Genomic DNA, 20,374 nt, shown 5'->3' on the forward strand with positions numbered 1-20,374 from the left:
GGTGATGGTGATGGTGATGATGGTGATGGTGATGATGGTGGTGGTGATGATGGTGATGGTGGTGGTGGTGGTGGTGATGGTGATGATGGTGACAGTAATGATGATGGTGGTGATGGTGATGATGATGAAGTTGGTGGTAATGATGATAACAAATACATGGGCTAATATCTATATAGCACTTGTTATATGCCAGGTACTCTATGAGGTAGGGATTATTTATCCCCATTGTACAGATGAGGAAGCTGAGTCAGAGTGAGGTCAATAAACTTAAGATCACACACTTAGGAAGTGATGGAACCAGGATTTGAATCCTGGACTCAGGCACTTTGGGCCCTAATCCAAAGCTCCTTGCTCCTAATTACTGAGTTCCAAGGTCATTTGAGGCAGGTGGCTTTGGACGGCCTGGGCCCATGCTAACTCAGTGGTTTTCAGGTGTTGCCCTCCTCCTCCACTCCTCAGCTTCATGAGGATACTTTCGTTAAGGTTTAAAGAAGTGTTGGCTCAGGGTCAGTTACAGACTTCCTTGAAACAAAGCTAACTACTGAGAAAGACCAAGAATGGATGGTAAAGATATTTGGATGAAAAGACCAAGAATGAATGGTAAGGATTTTTGACTTTCAGCTTTGGCCCGTTTGGACTATTAAAGGGAAACTTCCAGGAGACTAAAGTTGGCAGTATGGAGTTATCCACCCTGCTCTCTAGGCCTCGCCTCCTCGGTCAGGGTGGAAGTGGAAGCAGAAGCAGCACTAGCACCTTCTCTAAGACAGACTCTGAAGGGGTGCTTGCCTGACTCCCAGATCATAGGAGCCACGGTCCAGCCAGCATAATCTGGAGCCCATATCAAACTTCAGGTTCCCCAGCACCTCCATGAGCCACAGTTGCAGGTAATAGGAGAACTAGTAGCTGACATAATCCTTACTTCTTGGAGACTGAGCTGCAACACTCCTTTTAAGGCATGTGACTTCCTTTTACCTCTTGAGATCTTGGGAGGAGGGAGAGAGTTTCTCAGAAAGTTTTAAGGGAAGGCTATTTATTCTCATTCATTCATCTGCAACCCAATTCTCCTAGCCATGTTACATAACATACTCACAAGCCCAGGGATTAAGATGTGGTCATGTTGGTAGCAGGAATGGCGAACGTTACTCTGCCTACCACAGTAGTCTTCTAGGTTTTTTCTACAAGTTTTATCTTTCACATTTAGGTCTATGAGCCATCTCTCAATAATCTTTATGTACAATATAAGGTAGGGCTGAAAGTTCTCCATTTCCCATATGATCTCCCATTGACCCAACACCATTTATTGCAAAGACTATTCTTCCCATTAAGATGCCGTGGGGCCTTTGTTGAAGTCAGGTGATTATAACTGTGTGGACCCTTCTGATTCAGTGGTCCAGAAGTCTGCTGCCAAATGAATGTTGAACAGTGGGTGAAGGTGGGTGAGAAAGAAAATCCTGGTTTGTAGTGTTTGCTATGTTCTGCGAACCCCACTTCTGGTACCAATTTTCTGTGTTGGTTCATTTTGCATCATTATAACTGAATATCTGAGATGGGGTAATTTACAAAGAAAAGGAATTCATTTCTTACAGACTTGGAGACTGAAAAGTCCAAGGTTGAGGTGGTGACAGTGTACTTGGTGAGAGCCTTCTTGCTGGTGGGGACTTTGCAGAGTCCCAAGGCAGTGCAGGGTATCACATGGCAAGGGGGCTGAGTGTACTGGCTCAGGTCTCACTTCCTTTTCTTATAAAGCCACTGGTTCCACTCCCATGATAACTCATTAATCCATTAACTCATTAATATATTAATCTATGAATGAATTAATCCATTAATGAAGGCAGAGCCCTCATGACCCAGTCACCTCTAACAGGCTCCACCTTTCAGTACGGCCACATTGGTATTAAGTGTCAACATAAGTCTCTCACCATGGCCAATTTCAACCTATCAACATGAAGTAAATGGGCTTAGAGACCACTTAACTGTTGGCTCCGATGTCCCAGGAAGGGATGGTTCTGGCCCCTCTGCATTGGTTGGTGTATTAGTTCATTCTCACTCTGCTGATGAAGACATACCCAAGACTGGGTAGTTTATAAAGAAAAAGAGATTTAACGGCTGGAGGGGCTCACAATCATGGCAGAAGGCATGTCTTACATGGCAGCAGGAAAGAGAATGAGAACCAAGTGAAAAAAGATTTCCCCTTATAAACCATCAGCTCTCTTGAGACTTACTCACTACCCGAGAACAGTATGGGGGAGACTGCCTCCATGATTCAGTTACCTCCCACCAGGTTCCTCCCACATCACAGAATTATGGGAGCTACAACTCATGATGAGATTTGGGTGGGGACACAGCCAAACCACATGAGTTGGTTTATCTTTTCCTCCAGACTGCATATTGACTCTTAAAAAGCGAGACCGAATGGGCAAAGTCTTTGCATGTACTTTTTCCTCATGTATGTAAAGCCAAACCATTTTCAGAAGCCGCCAGCAGGGTCTACCATGTCCTAGCACCCAGGGTTGGTTGGACCACGATGATCACAGACAGTGGACCAGAGATGGTGCTACCTTTAGCCTGTGGCCAAATCTACAGACTCAGTGGAGCTACTCTGCTGACACAAATAACATAACTCTCCCCTGTGTTACTCTTTCCAAGGCAGAGTGTGGCCTTGATGGTGCCTATTGATAGTGCCATTGGCCTAAAGGTTCATTGCATTCAAGTCCATTTATGAAGTGAAAAAGCATGAGAAGAAGCCTCCTAAGCAAAAGAGGCTCTTAGCAAGTTCAAGTTTCTCATTTTCTCTTAGTGGAGACCTGCAGAGATTTCAGAAGAAAGGATACAGGGCCCCTGGTACACCTGGCTTCAGAGTAAAGCCTCTCACTGGTAGCCCATTCCCAAGGGGAGGGAAGCTGTGGCATGGCTGTGCCAGGTGTCCAGGGCCCATCTGGGAATTTTCTGGGAGATCTATTAAACCACTCAGGCAGCCTGGCTATCCATTATGCCTGGCTGTGGCGTTCAAAGTCTTTCCCTATCAGACAGGAGTCAAACACCACGTGGGTAGTTTGGGATCCCAGCTGGTGTCCACTTGCAGTGGACAGGAGACCTGACACAGAACAGGAAGTCTCTGTAACCATCACCCTCCCTCACCCAGGCCATTGTATTTGGAAGGAAGAATGGCGAGCAGGATCTCCATGACTCCAGTTTCAGAGTGAAAAGGAACTCCGCATCCCAACGTTCACCTGTAGCCATGTGTGGGCAAATGCCCAGTGCAGGGGATTTCTCCTGGGCCAGGTGTTCCTGTGATTTTTAGGCTGGGGCCTCAGCCTCACCCATTGATTCCTTTTCCTGACCTGCCCTGCTTCTGCTCAGAGAATGGGGGAGGCCACCAAGTGGTTTCCAGAGAAAGAACATGGACAGGAGGCAGTTCTCTAGGATTGCCTGGGTCCAGAGTTCTCAGGAGGGTGAAGGGTTACTAAACCTGAGACAGCAAGTCCAGGTCCTCTGAGATGCAGACTCCGAGCCAGGATTAGATGTGGGCGAGATGTGTATTGGGGAAAATACCTGTGAGGGGAAATGAGCAGGAAGCCAGAGGAGGCAGAGAGCCCACAGACTGGGCTGCAGCTGTGAGCCCTGTGATTGGAGGGAAGAGAGGGAGGGGAGAGAGGAAAGGGAGGGAGGCGGAAAGGATGGAAGGGGAAGGAAGGAAGGGAGGGAGAGGAGGAAGAAAGGGAAGAGAGGGAAGAAAGGAGGGAGGGAGGGAGAGGGAAAGAAGTGGAGAGGGGAAGAAGTGGGGTAGGAAAGAAGGATGGATGAGGGAAGGAAGGGAGGCAGAAGAAAAAGAAAGGGAAGAGAGGGAAGAAGGGATGGAAGGGAGAGAAGACTCTGGTGCTGCACAGATGTAAGTCTCAGCAGGGAGAGCAGGAAGTCCTGGAGCCCAGATTGTCCTCCAGACAAGCCCCATCTTGTGGGCTCAGGCAGCCTCTACATCCCTGCCTCATCCAGACACTGGGAGCACCCTGCCGGCAGCGTGGCCTCCACACTCACACAGGGAAGGATTTCCAAGTCCGGCAGCGGGGGACGTTAGTCATTTTTGCTCCTTGCCATTGGGGACTCGAGAGGTGCATGTTCATGTCAACCACTGCCAGAACGAGGCAGATGAAGAGCTGACCTCAGATGAAGTCCGGCGGCTGGATTGCGGCCATGCGGGTGGGCAGGAGGTGCATCAGGAAGTGGACCAAGCCCATCAGTGGGAGCCCCGTGGGGGAAAAATAGATCCCCAGTGCGCCCATCCAATCTGCTGACTCAGAGTCTCTGGGATGGGGCTAAGAATGTTTTTAATGAGCCCCTGGGTAATGCTGACACACAGCCAAATCCATATGCCATGGGAGGAAAATAGTATTCCCAGCCTCCGTCCCTCCCTCCCTCCTTCCCTTCCTCCCTCCCTCCCTCTCTCCCTCCCTCCCTTCCAATCCATAAAACATGAGAGGAAAGTCTATCCCCAGCCTCCCTCCATCCCTTCCTCCCTTCTACCAGGTAACCACGAATGCCTATTACATGCCAGGCAGCATGTGGCTGGTCCACAGTGTATGTTCCAGGGGGACATCGGGTACAAATCAAATGATTATTACCCAAAGCACTGAATTGCACTCTGTTAAGGGCCATAGAGGGAATATTTAGAGGAGAATAGAGAATCCCATCTCCCACTCCTCCCATCTGCAAAGAGGGAGGGGCTTCCACTCTCTGTGGGGAAGCTTAGGGGACTCCCCTTGCTCCTCTCCTCCTCTCTCTCTCTTTTATTCTTCTCTGGAGAGGAGGAGAAATACCTGATTGGCCAGTCTAGGAAGGATGACTCCCAAGACAGTGTCTGCCTTTGGATTGATTCATCCTCCCTATAAATCATGCTTTACCCTCTAAATGGCCACATCTCCCCCGTTACCCGTCTCCCTATGAGGAAGGGTGTGGAAGCACCTGGACCTCACTGGTTTGCTGGGTCATCACTCTCCTGCCATTCCCTGTGCCGTGCACATTACATGGGAATGCCTTTTTTTCCTATTGCTCTGCCTTTTGTCAGCCAGTTCTTTCTCAGGGAGCCTTCACAGGGTGGAGGAGAAGCTTGCCCGCTGTGCCCACAGCTGATTCACTGTAAAGCTAATGGAGCTCACACTTCTGACACCTGTGCACAGACCCCACCAGGGTCCAGGAGTGGGCTTAGCCACAGTCCACAGAAGCATTCCTTACAGCTTACAACATCAGTCAGATCTTTCAGCTGCAATCTGTAAGACCACTGTTCCCTTTCCCACTGATGCCACTGCATATTGGGTGACACTAGGGAGGCCTGGGACATTTTTGGGATCTGGTTAAGGGCTAGCTGAGTTGGGTTTAGTGGGATTGTCTATATAGGTCACATAGTTCTGAACTTGGGCAAGAAATAGAGGAAGGTTGTCCTCCCCTATCACAGTCCCAGCAGCAAAGAACACAGGACCTACAGTCTAAGGGCGACCCTGATCTTGTTCAGGGTTGGGGAAAGAGGGGGTTCTCTGGAGATGTCAGTCCTGAGTCCATATGAGGAGTGGCTAGGAGCCCCTGGACAGAGGACTGGGGAGGGGACAGGGGTCTTCCAGACAGAATGCACATCATACTCAAAGGCCCAGTGGGGGCAGGCGGGTGGCACATGTGAGGCCATGACAGGAGACAGGGGCCGGGTACAGACTGAAGGGGAAGGGCGTCTGCTGGGCTGCAGGGGTGGGCTCAGCCCAGACCTCACTGGGCCTCATGGTCCATGGCAAAGATCCAGCTTTTCCTCCCAAGAGCCAGGGAACGCCACCCCCAGACAGATTTGTGTTGGAGAACATGTGATGAGTAGATGGCAGGGGCAGTGAAGGAATGCATTCTCTTCCCCGGTCCACAAGGGCACATAGTTTCAAGGGCAAGAACTTCCCAGCACCATGCTCCCCCACCTCCATCCGGGGTCTTAAGGGTCTTTTTTTACATTTTCACTGGCACGGGAAAATAATCAAAGTCAGTCACTCCAGCGGAAGCTTAAAGGAACTCCTTTCATAGGTCAAAGGGCTTGGAGGAGGGAGTTTCTCCCAGGTTAAAAGTCCCCTTCATCCACACCACTTCGGATTCCATACTTGGGTCCCCTTCCATAATCTTCGTGGAATCTCTCTCTCATCTTTCTCTCTCTCCTTTTTCTCTTTCTCTGCCTAAATAAATCAGTTTCTGCAAAAACTCTTTGGGGTCCGATTTTTACTTGCTAGCCCACCACGCCTGGCATGGTCCCCTCTCCCTTTCTTGAGTGAGTGAGGGACCAAGAACAGCCCACCGGAGAGCAAGCTGAGCATTCCCCTGCACCCAGAAACCTGGCAACAGCAGGAGAGGCTTCTGTGGCAAGAGCAAGATCAGCACCGTCCTGGCCACGGCTTCAGAAGGAATGCTCTGCAGAACGTGCCCCCCTGGCTGGTGGGGGGGATCCTGGCAGAGTGCACTGACCCTGAGAGAGTACCAGAAACCATGATGGCTTCATCCTGGGGTCTCAAGCACAGGTCAGAGGATCCTATTTTCACTCAAGAATTAATTCACAAATACATCATGATACACCATCTCTCGTGGTCCCCTTCCAAATCCACGTCCATCCATCACCATAGCAGCCCACAGCCCATAATAAGAACTGGGGATGGTAACTAATGTGGAGGCAGGGCAGCTGAGAGGCATCCTGGGGCCACATTGCTGATCCTCTTCTCTCTCGCCTGGCCCTGAGGGTCACCTTCGTGTGGCTCAGCCCTTCCGTCCTTCAAGCCCTCATCAGCTCCAGGGTGGGCCCCAGCTTGTGCCCAGGGGCGGTGGCTAGCATGCAATGTCTTCCAGATAGCCATATCTCATTTTAATCAGGGAGCAATTCCAGCGTGGAAGTCCCCATCATGCTCCCACCAGCAGGTACAAGTGCTGGTTTGTGACAGATGAACGCACCCACAGCTTACGCATCTTCATCATGGAGGCCTGTGCCCCAGACTGTGCCCAGCACAACAGCTGGGCGGCAGGGGTAGGGGCAGGGTCAAACACCAAATTACACATTCCCTTGGGCTAAGGAAGCCACCCCAGAAGCAAAATGCTCCATGCAACAGCCAGGGAGTCAGGCTGCAAGCTTGGCAGCAGGGAGGCAGCTGCGAGCCTTCTTAGAGGAGAGGGGTCCTGTGATCATTCCACGGATGCTTGCTGAGCTCCGGGCTCAGGATAACTGACCAATTATGGTGCTGCCGGAGGGCCTTATTTACCATACACATGTCACAAAATCAGGCTTCCCCAGCAGGGAGCCACTGGGGACAATGCCATGAGACAATATAAAAGTGATTTCTGGTGGGGCACAGTGGCTCACGCCTGTAATCTCAGCACTTTGGGAGTCTGAGGTGGGCGGATCATGAGGCCAAGAGTTCCAGAGCAGCCTGGCCAATATGGTGAAACCCTGTCTCTGCTAACACACACACACACACACACACACACACACAAAACACACACACACTAACACACTAGCTGGGCATGATGGCACATTCCTGTAGTCCAAGCTACTTGGGAAGCTTCTGCTAACACACACACACACACACACACACACACACTAACACACAAGCCGTGCATGATGGCACATTCCTGTAGTCCCAGCTACTTGGGAAGCTGAGGCAGGAGAATTGCTTGAACCTGGGAGGCGAAGGTTTCAGTGAGCCAAGATCACACCACTGCACTCCAGCCTGGGTGACAGAGCAAGACTCTATCTCAAAAAAAAAAAGGTGATACCAAGGAAGCCACAGCTTTGCACAACTCCATGGAATAATGAAATATCTTAGTGATCCACAAGAGGGAGCTGTCGGTTAACTTTGGAGATCTCACAGGCTGAGAAGTTTTGGCCACTTCCGGGAAGGAGTCACTCATACCTGACTGAGGGTCTATTTCAGGTTTTAAGAAATGAAAAGTCACAAATGGCCAAGAAAACCCCTGAGATAGGGGCTCCCAGAGCCAGAGGGCTCACTAGGTTCTGGGGATTTGTGGACACACCCATGGCTGTCCTGGATTTGCCCAGGGCAGGCACTCTTTGACTCAGCACAGGGGGTGACACCCCGGGGACACAGGACAGTGTCTGGAGACATTTTTGGTTGCCACGACTGGTGGAGGTGCTGGCATCTGATGGGCGGAGGCCAGGGACACTGGAACATCCTGTGGTGCACTGGGCAACTCCTTCCCCTAACAAATGACCTTGCCCAAAATGTTCACAGTGCTCAGGGTGACAGTCCTGAACCTCAATGAAAGGAGCCATTTTCCCTCCAGGCGGGAAAGGCCTCCCCTGGCTGTGGTGAGAGGGGCTGGTCTGGAAGCTTCTCTCCAGCTGGGAAAGGCCTCCCCTGGCTGTGGTGAGAGGGGCTGGTCTGGAAGCTTCTCTCCAGCTGGGAAAGGCCTTTCCTGGCTGTGGTGAGTGGGGCTGGTTTGGAAGCTTCTCTCCAGGCAGGAAAGGCCTCTCCTGGTTGTGGTGGACAAGGGGCTGGTCTGGAAGCTTCTGGATGCTCTCACTATCCATCTGGAGAGCAGGTGCCCCCATGACCTCTCTTTGCAGGGGCAAGGGGTCTGCTGTCTGGAAGAAGCCCTCCCCAGGTGAAGTGAAGGCTGGGGCCATGCCCTCTTCCTCATATTCTAAGTGACCTCAGAAAATACATTTCTGCAGGTGTCATTATGGATCTGTACATCCTCAGCCCCAGGTGGGCCAGGACAGGCCTTTGGGCTGGGGATTCCAGGCTCTGGAATTCTTGGGTTCTTGGCCTGAGGCTTGGACCCCTCATGAAGTACCCCCTGGGGAAAGATCCATGAGGATCTTTCCTCATGGAAAGATCCATGAGGTGTCAAGCCAGGGCTCCAAGCCAAACGAAATGTAAACCCACAGAGACACGTTTCCAACAGGGGAATGTCTAATTTTCTCAGGTGATAGTGCCCATTTGTGCTTTTTAGGGTACGTTTCTATTCTTTCTCCATCCATCTCAGAAGAGCCTCTGAAGCAGAGACACTGCTGCCCTCCCCCTCCTCATTGCCTCTCAGCGCTGTGGGAAGGAAGGCAGAGTTCACACCCAGACCCAGGGCTTCAGGTCCCGTCCCTCTGACTGGTCTTAAATTATAAGTTGCCTCTTCTCTTGAGCATCTTCTTTGAGTTTTCACTGTCCCCAGCTTCACTTTCTTGTGGACTCAGCCTTTTGCTGCTTAAAACAGGGAAGAAAAGCAGCCGGTTAGTATGCAGACTCCACGCCCATCCTGATGCCATAATTTACCCAATCAGAATAAATGAAAATGCAGCTAAAGGTGATCAAAACAATTTTCACTTTGACATGGGCTGCCAAGAAGCAAATAAAATCCCTGTTTCCCTCTCTTGGGTAGGAAGTCATCCAAGTGCCATGACCACAGCCAGCCCTGGTCAAAGAGGGGACTGCCCAACACTTCAGGCTGAATGTTGATGGGGTGTGGGGATAGGCCAAGGCTCACCTGGCCTAATGAGGCACAAACAGGCATGGTAACAGCCATGCGGCACCCCTGGTATCGTCATGGCTTACTGCCCACAAATTGCGTTCATATCTGTCATTTCTGGAACCTTCACATTTAATGCCTATGAGGGGATAGATTCTCCTGCCCAGACCTTTGGCATCCAGCAGCTGAGTGCACTTACCAAACCCAGCCACAGGCAATAGGTCTGGGGCCCAGTCATACCTAAGTGAGCCTGAGGTGTGGGCCACGGCGGCAAGGTCCTCGTCATTGGGAACCCCCAGGTCCTCTCTTTCCCGGGGTGGGGGTTTCTTCCTTTTAGTCCTTAGGGGCTTCTCTGTAGAGGACAGATGAATCCACACATGGCTCTGTGACTTCAGACAAGTGACAACTTCTTGCAGCCTCACGCCCACCCAGCCTGACATTTTTGAGCGTGCTGTGTGGGCCAAGTGTGTGCTTGGTACCTTATGCTATTACAGCTGCTCAACTGATGAGGAAACTGAGGCCCAGGAAGGCGACGTGCTCTCCCAAGCCTGTGCTGCCTGTAAGTGGCAGAGCTGGGACTTGAGCTCCGGGCTGCTCGGCTCCCACTGGGAGCCAGTGACTGGAAGACTTAATGAAGCTGCAAGCAACTGAAAACCCAGCACCAGTATGACAGCTTTTGCCTTAATAGATCTCTGTGTTTTCACACCACCTTCTGAGTCACTCTCCCATTACCAGGTTAAAACATCCTGTGATGTCACTGAAGTTGTTGCTGGCAGGGGTGGGAGGAGGGCTTATTATCCCCACTGTACAGATGGAAAAATGGAGTCAGTGAGGAGACACAGCCAGTGCATAGCAGACCCAGGAACTGGAATTGTTAAATGCTGGAGAGCAAGCGGGCCTGTGGGGTGGGCCAGCCAAGCCTGCTCATTTACAGACAAGGTCACAAAAGCCCAGAGAGGCCAGGCACAATGCCTAAGGCCACACAGCTAGTTAGCGGCCAGTGTGGAACTAGAACCCGTATCTCTCAGCCCAGAGTGCTTCCCGCTGCAGCACAAGCATCTGTGACTCACCCAGCGGCCCATGCTTAGCGGGGAACAGTTTGCTTTCCACGAGGGGCACTCGGGCCAAGGCTGCCAGCTCAGTGATGAAGCTCTGTTCTGCTTCCTGAAATGCAAGCAGAGAGGAGCATTCAGCAGGGCCTCCCTCTGCCTTCTGGACTTCTCTACATCTCTCTCCAAGTGAGTGCAGTCTGCGACTCGAGGCTGGCCACCAGGGACCACGTCCCTGTCCTGGTGTGGAGGAGAATTTTCTAAGATGCATCCCAGGGAGGAGAGGAGCAGGAGGAGGCACCCGAGAGGGAAGGAGCTGACATCTACCAGCTCCTGCACATAACTGTGTATCCTCACTCACAGCAGCCGTGGGTCTCCAGTTGGCTGAGTGCACTGAGGTCAGAGGGGCTCCGTGACCTGCCCGGAGCAGGTGCAGCAGAATAGGACGGGACCCGCTTCTGCCCGACTCCACAGACTGGCCCTTAACTGCCAACACCGTGGCATAACCAGACACATCAGAATTCCCTGATGCATGAACTGTGTGACCCTGGATAGCAACTTAACCTGTGCATGCCTTGATGTGTCCACCTGTCGCGGGATGGCAGCAGTAACCTCCTTTGTTGGAAAGTGCGTGCAAAGCTCTCAGCTCACGACTGTCTATCGCAGAGCCTCAGTAAGTGCCTACCAGCCAGCACTGCTGTATCTCATCATTGTCACCCTGCAATTGCCACCGTCAGTGGAGGACACTGAAGGGGCCAGCGCTCTGCTGAATGCTTCCATTCTGGAAGATTTGATTTTTTTAAAGGCAGCCGCTTTGCTTAGCCACAGTTATAGTCTCACCTTATATCCACTGTATACTGTCACACAAACGGGACTGTGTGTGATGAAATATGCACTTTGTATCATGAGAGCTGAGCTTCCTGTTTGCTGTAAATAAAGGGTAAACTTTAGCTCCCACCAACACTGCCTGAGTGACTACAGAAGTCACCATTATACCACCAGCCTCCTGGTGGCCATGCACCCGCAGGGGGGTGCTCAGTTCTCCGTCAGGTCTGTAGATGAGGGCTGACCAGCTGCTCAGGGCCTGGCCCTGCTTGAGGTGCTACAGTCGCTGGAGGGCTCCACACAGGCCACCTGCCCTCCAGGGATTCAGGGTCCTAGGGTGAGGCCGACGCACCCTCAGCAGGTGAGACTCGGCGGGTCAACAATGCCACAGGCAGGGAGGTGCAGGGACCAGGGCGTACCCTCACAACGGTCCCATGGCTGACCCACGGTCACAGGCTGGCTTTTGCTATTTCTGCTCCTCTTTAAACCATGGCCTTTTGAAGGCCCACTTCTGTAACTCATACCTGCAGCTGGGTCTCCAGCCGGGCTTCCAGAAGGTCCATGACTCCTGCCTGCTGCTGCCGGGCGTGCAGACGCATCTGCTGGTGCACCGGGAACTGGGCCAGGAACCTCTTCTGCTGGGACAGCATCCTGGTGGGAGAAAGGCAGGCAGGGAGGGAGGGAGGGAGGCAGGCAGGGAGGCAAGAAGGGAGGGAGGGAGGAAGGAGAGAAAGAAGACAGGAAAGCACGTGTGAGGGAGGAAGGGAGGGGGAGAAGGAGGAAGGAAGGAAAAGAGGGAGGGAGGGAGGGAGGGAGGGAGAGAGGGAGGGAGGGAGGAAGTCAGTGCCACTGGGGCTGCAGGCTGACTAGGGTCCCAGCGCAAACCTTTCTGAAGGGCTGCTGCATGGAGGCATGTAGTGGATGCTAGATGTCATTGATCCCTGGGAACCCCAAGAGGGGCCTGGTCATTGGGGCCATCATTCACAGCAGCCCCAGCTCCAGACCCCACAGGCAGGCTGCCTCTCCATCGAAGTGGACGCCCTTTACAACGCAGGAGCTTACAGAGTCCTGCCCACACACTTTCCATGCGATCTTCGGAGGAGCTTCACAACACCAGCAGGACAGCGTAGAAAAGCCGGGGGAAGAAGCCCAGAGACGTGGGGCCTTCCTGAGTGCACACATCTGTGACATGGCTGAGCAGAAGGTGGCATCGTCTCGTGAGAAAAACAATCTTACTCCCGCGGAGAAGCATTCTCCTGAAAGGACCGGAGATCTACCAGCTTCCCATCCCTGATTTTAAATCTCAGAACTGCCCCAGCCCCTCCCTTGTAAAACGAGAAGCTTCCTGGAATGCAGCCTCTGGGAAATCCCGAATATGGCAGGCAACCCTGTTACGGAGCCGCAGGGCCCACCCCCTCTCCGGGTGCCCTCAGCTCCTCAGCAAACAGCAGCATCCAGATTCAGCCGCCCTGTTTCCATTATTGCCCCCTGCCCGCCTCCTTCCCATCTTTTAGGGCAGATTTTCTGGACCGGGTCAAATTTCTAGACCTGAAGGCAGAGCCACCTTCAGCATGGTTGGGAGCTGTGCATGTGGCGTCCCGAGGCACAGAAATGCAGCCTGCTTCTACTTCCCGCTCTTCTGTCTGCCAATAACACCTTTCCTCTCTTTTTTGTCTTTGTCCAGAAAATTCTTATGCATCCTACAAGTCCCCATCATCCATCCCTCCAGCCCTCACTTTCTCCCCCAATCCGCTCATTCATCCATTAAAGTATCTCTCGCCTTTTCATTCAAAAGAATGAAATCATGCCTTTTGCAGCAACGTGGATGGAACTGGAGGCCATTTTCTTAAGTGAAACAACTCAGAAACAGAAAGACCTCATGTTCTCACTTACAACTGTGCACATGGACACAGCAAGTGGAATGACAGGCTGGGTGCAGTGGCTTATGCCTGTAATCCTAGCATTTGGGGCGGCTAAGGCGTGTAGATCACGAACACCTGAGGTCAGGAGTTTGAGACCAGCCTGGCCAACATGAAGAAACGCTACCTATATAAAAATACAAAAAAATTAGCCAGGCATGGCGGTGCGTGCCTGTAATCCTACGTGCCCAGGAGACTGAGGCAGGAGAATCACTTGAGCCTGGGAGGCAGAGGTTGTGGTGAGCTGGGATCATGCCACTGCACTCCAGCCTGGGCAACAGAGTGAGACTCCGTCTCAGAAAAAAATTGAAAAAAAGAAAAAAAAGAGAGAGTGGAAGGATGGACAACAGAGACTCAGAAGGGCAGTGGGACGATGGGAGGGGAGTGGACAATGAGAATTACTTAATGGGTAAAACATACACTATTTGGGTGATGGGTACACTAAGAGCTCAGCCTTCACCATTATTCAGCATAGCTATGTAATAAAATTATACTTGTGCTCTTTCAAAAAGAAAAAGAAACTGCCTCTATGAACTCGAGGAGGTTGGGGAGGGAGGGAAGGGCGTCAACAGCCACATATAAGCTGTGAGTCACAGATGGGGTCATGCATCCCGGCCTCCACCACTCCGCTTCCTTTTCCTCCTTCATAAAGCATGTTGGCCCAGGCAGCTCCTGGGGCTCCTTCCCTTGGATCGCCTGGGTCAAAGTGAAGCCCTTGGACCACATCTATCAGAATGCTTGGTGGGGAGGGGTGTGGCTGAAATTCAGATTCTTGGGCTCCTCTCACACTTTCTGAGCCCAAGTCTCCGGCTGTGCTCCCAGAACCTACAAGTTTAGCAGGAAAGCTGAGGGATGCTTCTGCGCCCCACATCTGAGGACTGCGGGACCCTAGTTTACTGGGAGCCTGGAAAGTCAGGGCAAGCTCAGTCTGTGCAACCCTGCAGCAGGGCATTTCCTGACAGCTATTAGCGAGTGGCCTCCTAATAACAGCCCGGTCGGCTGACCCCTTCACTCAGGCCTTGTGAGGAGTGAAGAAGCCAAGAGAGCCAAGCCCGCCTGCCGACCTCAAGCACTTCGGGATAGGACGTCTGCATGGCCTGAGCTGCTACATGGTGCTTATTGTGAAGGTCACAGTCCCAGGAAGTAGCCACCTCTTCCTCACCTCCTTGCCCTCTCACTGTGCTTCTGCAGGTCACCTCCCATGTACACAACCTGCCCCCAAATCCTCATCAAGATCTGCTTCTGAGAATGCCCAAAGAACGAGAGGGGAGGCACATGTCCGGGCTGTGAATGCCACTTAAACCTGGGAACGAAGCCACCACCACACTTTGACCTGCTCACTCATCTGTGCCAGGTGCCATTCCAGGTGCTGCATGGAGGGCAGAGACCAGGACAGAGGCACCGGGTGAGGGAGGCTGATGGTGCCCAAGTCCATGGGCCATGCACGCGATGGCACCCACTGACAGCGCCACAGAGAGACACGCCACGTGAAGGGGTAGAGAACGCCCCCACGTGGGATCTCAGTTGGGGCCTCACCTCTGGTGGACCGCCTGGGAGGCCTCATGAGCGCCACCTGCTGTCCTGCCGCCAGACGAAGGGTCGCTGAACTCCTGCTTTTTCCGAAGCTTGTAATTTTCCATCCTCTCGCCTAGATCATTTAACACAGGACAATCAAGGGGTCTGTTTGGAGGATCGACTGTGCCAGGTCTGGGGCAGGTTCTGGGGTGCAGGGTGAGCAGGACACACCAGCTCTCAAAGAGTGCCGTTCTACTAGCACAGGGACAGGGCGCTGTGTGCGTGAATGACATGGCTTCCATAGTGGGCCAGGCACTGCAGAAGGAAGCTATCTATGGTGCACCCCTCCACCTGCTCCATCTCCAGCTTTCTCATATCAGGAGAAAAGGGAGGTCGGATAAGAAAAAGTCAACCCTGAGCGGGCACCATAAAGAGCTCAAAAAGCCACACTGGACAGGAAAAGCGATTGGCCAGACAGAGTCAGGGCAGTGCGGAAGCGAGCGTTTTCAAGGAGCTAGGAGGTCTGGGCTCCGAAGTCACGCCCTGTTTCTTGGAGCTCCTCCTTGTTTGCAGGTTAAGCTGCTCAGGAAACTCTTGACTTTTAAAAGCTTTAAAAGTAAAGTGAGGCTGGGTGAGGTAGCTCACGTGTGTAATCCCAGCAGTTTGGGAGGCCGAGATGGGTGAATCACCTGAGGTCAGGAGTTTGAAACCAGCCTGGCCAACATGGTGAAACCCTGTCTCTACTAAAAATACAAAAATCAGGCAGGCCTGGTGACGCACATCTGTAATCCCAGCTACTTGGGAGGCTGAAGCTCTGGATCCAGGGGAGGGTGTTATAACAAGAGCATTTAAGAAACTGGCTTCCAACCGTCATTATCTGTAGGTTACTGGAACTGGGGATATTGTCCTTTCCATCACCCCAGGGTGGCCTTTACAAGGGCCCAAGGGAGAAAATTCTCAAGGTCTCAAACGCCCCCTGGGCCACTGGGCTCATGGTCACTGTGGTGGCTTTAACTAAGTAGGTCGCCATCTCTTTGATCACCAGGAAGCTCACAGACAAAATCACATTTCACGTCCAAGTAGGATTTGTGGGCAGATGTCCTAGATCAGGGGTCCCCAAACCCTGGACCACAGACTGGTACTGGTGCCTGGCTGTCAGGAACCCAGCCACACAGCAGGACATGAGTGGCAGGCGAGTGAGCGGAGCTTCATCTGTATTTACAGCCGCTCCCCACCACGCGCATCACCGCCTGAGCTCTGCCTCCTGTCACGTCAGCCGCAGCATTAGAGTCTCATAGGAGCGTGAACCCTACTGCAAACTGCACATGTGAAGGATCTAGGGTGAGCGCCCCTTATGAGAATCTAATGCCTGATGATCTGTCACTGTCTCCCATCACCCCCAGATGGGACTGCCTAGTTGCAGGAAAACAAGCTCAGGGCTCCCACTGATTCTACATGATGGTGAGTTGCATAATTATTTCATTGTATATTACAATGGAATAATAATAGAAATAAAGTGCACAGTAAATGTAATGGGAACTGCTGTCCTAGATGAGCCTCGCCCTGACCCCATCTCAGGGTCCTATCCTCATCCTGGGTGATCGACTTAAAACACTCGCACTGTAATAGATGTGTCTTTATGCTTATGTTTCTTTAAGGGCCTTTTGAAAAAGGCTTTTGAGACAAAGGAGGGTTAAATAAATACATTAAAACACTGAAATAATTAAATGCCCCAAAATAAAATTCACAACGTCTGACATCCCATTCCGCCCCAAACTAAAAGCACACGTTGCCAGCCTCTTCTGTGTCTTCCCCGAGGGGTCCCGTACCCTGCAGTGTCTTCAGGTGCTGCAGTCTGCTCTCCTCGTGGTCCTCCATGATCCTCCCGATTTGCTGGTAATACGCCTGCACTAGGCGGCTGACACCAGCGCTGGTCACGTAGACGCTCTCCACTGCTGCCTCCATCAGCGTCCTCTGAGGGGAGAAAGGAAGGACGGGGCCAGCAGAGAAGTCACACGTGGGAGCCACCCATGGCCCATCCGGTCCCTGCCTCCCTGTGCCCTGGTTCCAATCTTCCACCTACTCACCAACCTGGATTGGTCAGGAAGCAGCCAGTGAGTGCATGGCTGGTTTAAACTAGTCATGGTAATCCTATCTTCCTAGGCCAGGGATGTCTAGGCCTGGCTGTTTCATCCAGTTCGGGACAAGGAAATGTGATGTTAGGGAAAGTCTGCTAAGAGGCCTTCCTTTTTTTTTTTTGAGATGGAGTCTCACTGTTACCCAGGCTGGAGTGCAGTGGTGCAATCTCAGCTCATGCAACCTCCACCTCCCAGGTTCAAGTGATTCTCCTGCCTCAGCCTCCTGAGCAGCTGGGATTACAGGCACATACCTCCAGGCCTGGCTGATTCTTTGTATTTTTTGTAGAGATGGGGGTTTTGCCATGTTGGCCAGGCAGGTCTCAAACTCCTGACGTCAGGTGATCTGCCCACCTCGGCCTCCCAAAGTGCTGGGATTACAGGCGTGAGCCACTGTGCATGGCTGAGGCCTTCCCTTTCTAAACATTAAGGTGGAAGCTGAGCAGGTGAAAGACTGTTGCTCCCTCTTCCTGCCTGGAATGCAGGCCTGATGTTTTGGAGTGGCAGTGGCCAGTTTAAGACTATGAAGCAATAAATTAACAGTAAGAATGCAGGGTCAGAAAGAAAGAGCCTCGTCCTTGGTCACATCACAAAGCCACTGTGGCAGCCTGGGGTCACACGCCTCCACATTTCTTGGGGTAGGGGGGTGAGTAACTGCTATTTGTTTTGAGTCATGCTACTTGCAGCTACATTTCTGCATGACGCTTTCTGAGACCAAAGCAGAAAAGACAGGAGGTGCTGAGACATCCCATGATTGGGGATGTGTTGGCTGTGCACTGAGAAAGTTATCATCCTTTTCTTCATAAGAGGATGGGCAGAACCTGGCGCGGTGGCTCAAGCCTGTAATCCCAGCACTTTGGGAGACCAAGGTGGGATGATCACGAGGTCAGGAGTTCGAGACCAGCCTGACCAACATGGTGAAACTCTGTCTCTACTAAAAATAAAAAGTTGGCTGAGTATGGTGGTGCATGCCTGTAATCCCAGCTACTCAGGAGGCTGAGGCAGGAGAATCAGTTGAACCTGGGAGGCAGAGGTTGCAGTGAGCTGAGATCGAGCCACTGCACTCTAGCCTGGGTGACACAGCAAGACTCTGTCTCAAAAAACAGAAGGTGGGCAAAAGCCAGAAAAGTTCATCCCGATTGTACCAAGTATGTATTGGATGGTCCTATGCTTTGGGTAAGAAAAAAACCCATTTACTCTCACTGCAGCATCTGAGAAAGGTACCTGGGCACAGAGGTGGAGTGGAGGCTGCACAGGTGAGGAGACTGCACAGCCCAGGTGGCAGCGCAGGTCTGAGCTGGGCTTCTAACTCCCAAGCCCCTGCTCATCCCTTACTGCCAATGCTTCTTTCCCTCTCCTCTGCCCCATCTGCAAAGGGGCTCCCACTCCATCCCTCCAAAGACGTGGGCTTCAGCCTTGCCCTTCCTATCAGGAGCTCCCATCCTCTTTCCATGAAGGTCAGCAAACCCACCCACATCTTCACACCCTGTGTGCTCCTGCCACAGTAGAGCAGCGAGCACCCGGCTCTGCACCCACCCCTCCTCCCTTCCCCAGGCCTCCATCCCTGGCCACCCCTTCTCTCCTCCTCTCAGTTATTTTCTGCCCAGTCTCCTGTACCCATCAGCACACACATTTGTGCTAGTGTTCCAGGAAGCCCCTGAAGAGAGGTTGAATAAATGACCATCCTTCTAGAAACTAAGCTCAGTGTTCTTTTTTGTAAGTGTGAAGTTGTGGGGGTACTCATTTTCAATCTTGACTCAAAATCCTTCTGGAAAGCTAAGGACAAAATACGATACGACACTCATATCTTACTCCATTTCCATGCAGTGAGCATTTACTATTAGGTAACACGTGGACAATTTTAGGGATGGGGTGACATTCCCAATATCACCAGCAAGGCACAGCCCTAATGTTTGGATAATCTGGGGCAGATGTGAGATATTTAGAATAAGACAGGGTGTTGCAGAAATGTGGGTCCAACCTCTTTGCTGCACAGACACACAAAGTGACTTGTTTTACCAAGATGAAAGGAACCCCTTGGAAGGCACCTGGAAGTGCTCCTGCACTTCCTGATACCAGGGCTGCCTGCTGGGCACAGGGCTGTCACCTGCTGGTGTCTGCCAGCCACAGACACCCTTTCTGCAGTGGTCTGTAGTGAGCGAGGCGCTGTAAGGGGTGCCCCACCTCTCCTTACAGCTCATAAGGGGGGCACCAGGCAGATGCAGTGTGTGTGCTGCTCAGGCTCCGGCAGCCCCGGGGCGGCCCCTCACTAGGCTGGAGGCTGGAAATGTATTCCTTGCCCAATCATAGGCCTCTTTTGTCCCCAGTGGGAAGAAAAGTGATCCTGACAGTGCAAGGGTTGTGGGCAGAATCCAACAAGACAAGATAGGAAAAAGCACTTAGGCTTAAGTGCAGTGCTAATGTGACTTCTTACTGTTACCGTTTTAATTACTACTGTTTTTGATTCTTGTCAATATAAGAAGTTAAACAAGTCTACTTAAGCCAAATTGATTTTTAGTGGCATCGTTCAGCCATCAGGATGAACTCCAGAAAACTCCAGTGTCTCAGCAGAGAGAGCCAGGGGCAGGGAAAGCACACGTCTCTCTCTTTCTGGGAGACTGACGACTTTGGTTCAGATCCTGGTTCTGCCACTGACCGACTGTGTGGCTTTGGTGCCACCACATCGCACTCAGGGCTGCTGTAAGGACAGAGCCAGTTCTCAGGATGATGCAGCACAGGGCCTACAGCAGGAGAACCTGTGATCTGTTGCAGCTGATCGTCCCCATTCTGTGAGGGAGAAGACCCATCTTACAGTGAGAAAAACAAGGCTCAGAGAAGTCAGGTAAAGTCGACAAGGCCACAAACTCCATGAAGGGTGTGGCAAGGAGCAGACCCAGGCATGGGCCCTACCCGGATCCTTCTTGTCCTTGGTGTTCCCAGGGACAGGGGTCACTACGTACCTTGAAGTCATCCCTGTCCTTGGCCCGGCTCTTGGTGGCTGCATTCCATGCGTGCACAAGCAGCGCCTGCCCGATGGCACACTCCACACGCTGCTGTAGAAGCTGCCCCACCTCCTGGGCCTCGGCCAGGAGCCGCTGCTGGAGCTGCAGCCGTGTCTGCTGAGCCTCCTCGTCCAGCCGGCTGGCTTCCTCCAGCACACGTGCCTCCTGGGAGGGAAAGGACTGGGAGCGAGGGCCCAGCGCTCCCTTCACAGAGAAGCTCTGGCCAGGACTGGGATATGGGGTTGGTCCTATCCATGGCCCAGAGGTTAGAAAAGAGATGGAGAAAGGGCAGAAAGAGGTGGCCTCTCTAGGCTTGCCAAAGTCAATGGATGAAGTTAGGTGTCTGTCGAAGATTCCACTCCCCAGAAAAAGGGCATTTACTGAGCACCAACTATGTGCCCGGTACCATCTATGGCCCCTCACAAGATGGTGGGGGGGCCTTG

General features: G+C 52.3%; 1 protein-coding gene across 8 annotated transcripts in view; it reads right to left on the reverse strand.

The window, feature by feature from the left end:
• Positions 1–7,926: 7,926 nt before the first annotated feature.
• The window catches only part of EVC (EvC ciliary complex subunit 1), a 90,446-nt gene continuing 77,998 nt past the window's right edge, over positions 7,927–20,374 (reverse strand). For 4 of the 8 annotated variants that reach the window (XM_032254173.1, XM_032254168.1, XM_032254174.1 and 1 more), the window contains 7 exons: positions 19,890–20,096; positions 16,624–16,768; positions 14,816–14,927; positions 11,885–12,011; positions 10,557–10,650; positions 9,727–9,838; positions 7,927–8,823 (listed from right to left, as the gene is read on the reverse strand). In XM_032254173.1, coding sequence (XP_032110064.1) covers positions 8,661–8,823; positions 9,727–9,838; positions 10,557–10,650; positions 11,885–12,011; positions 14,816–14,927; positions 16,624–16,768; positions 19,890–20,096 — 960 coding nt within the window. In that variant the 3' untranslated portion in view covers positions 7,927–8,660. Of the gene's footprint in view, positions 8,824–8,871; positions 9,225–9,726; positions 9,839–10,556; positions 10,651–11,884; positions 12,012–14,815; positions 14,928–16,623; positions 16,769–19,889; positions 20,097–20,374 lie in introns of those variants that run through there. The other 4 variants (XM_032254172.1, XM_032254170.1, XM_032254171.1 and 1 more) reach the window with 2 other exon arrangements.

The sequence above is a fragment of the Sapajus apella genome, unplaced genomic scaffold (assembly GCF_009761245.1).
Source record: "Sapajus apella isolate SASKATOON/1434 unplaced genomic scaffold, GSC_monkey_1.0 scaffold85, whole genome shotgun sequence".
NCBI classification, from domain to species: Eukaryota; Metazoa; Chordata; class Mammalia; order Primates; family Cebidae; genus Sapajus; species Sapajus apella.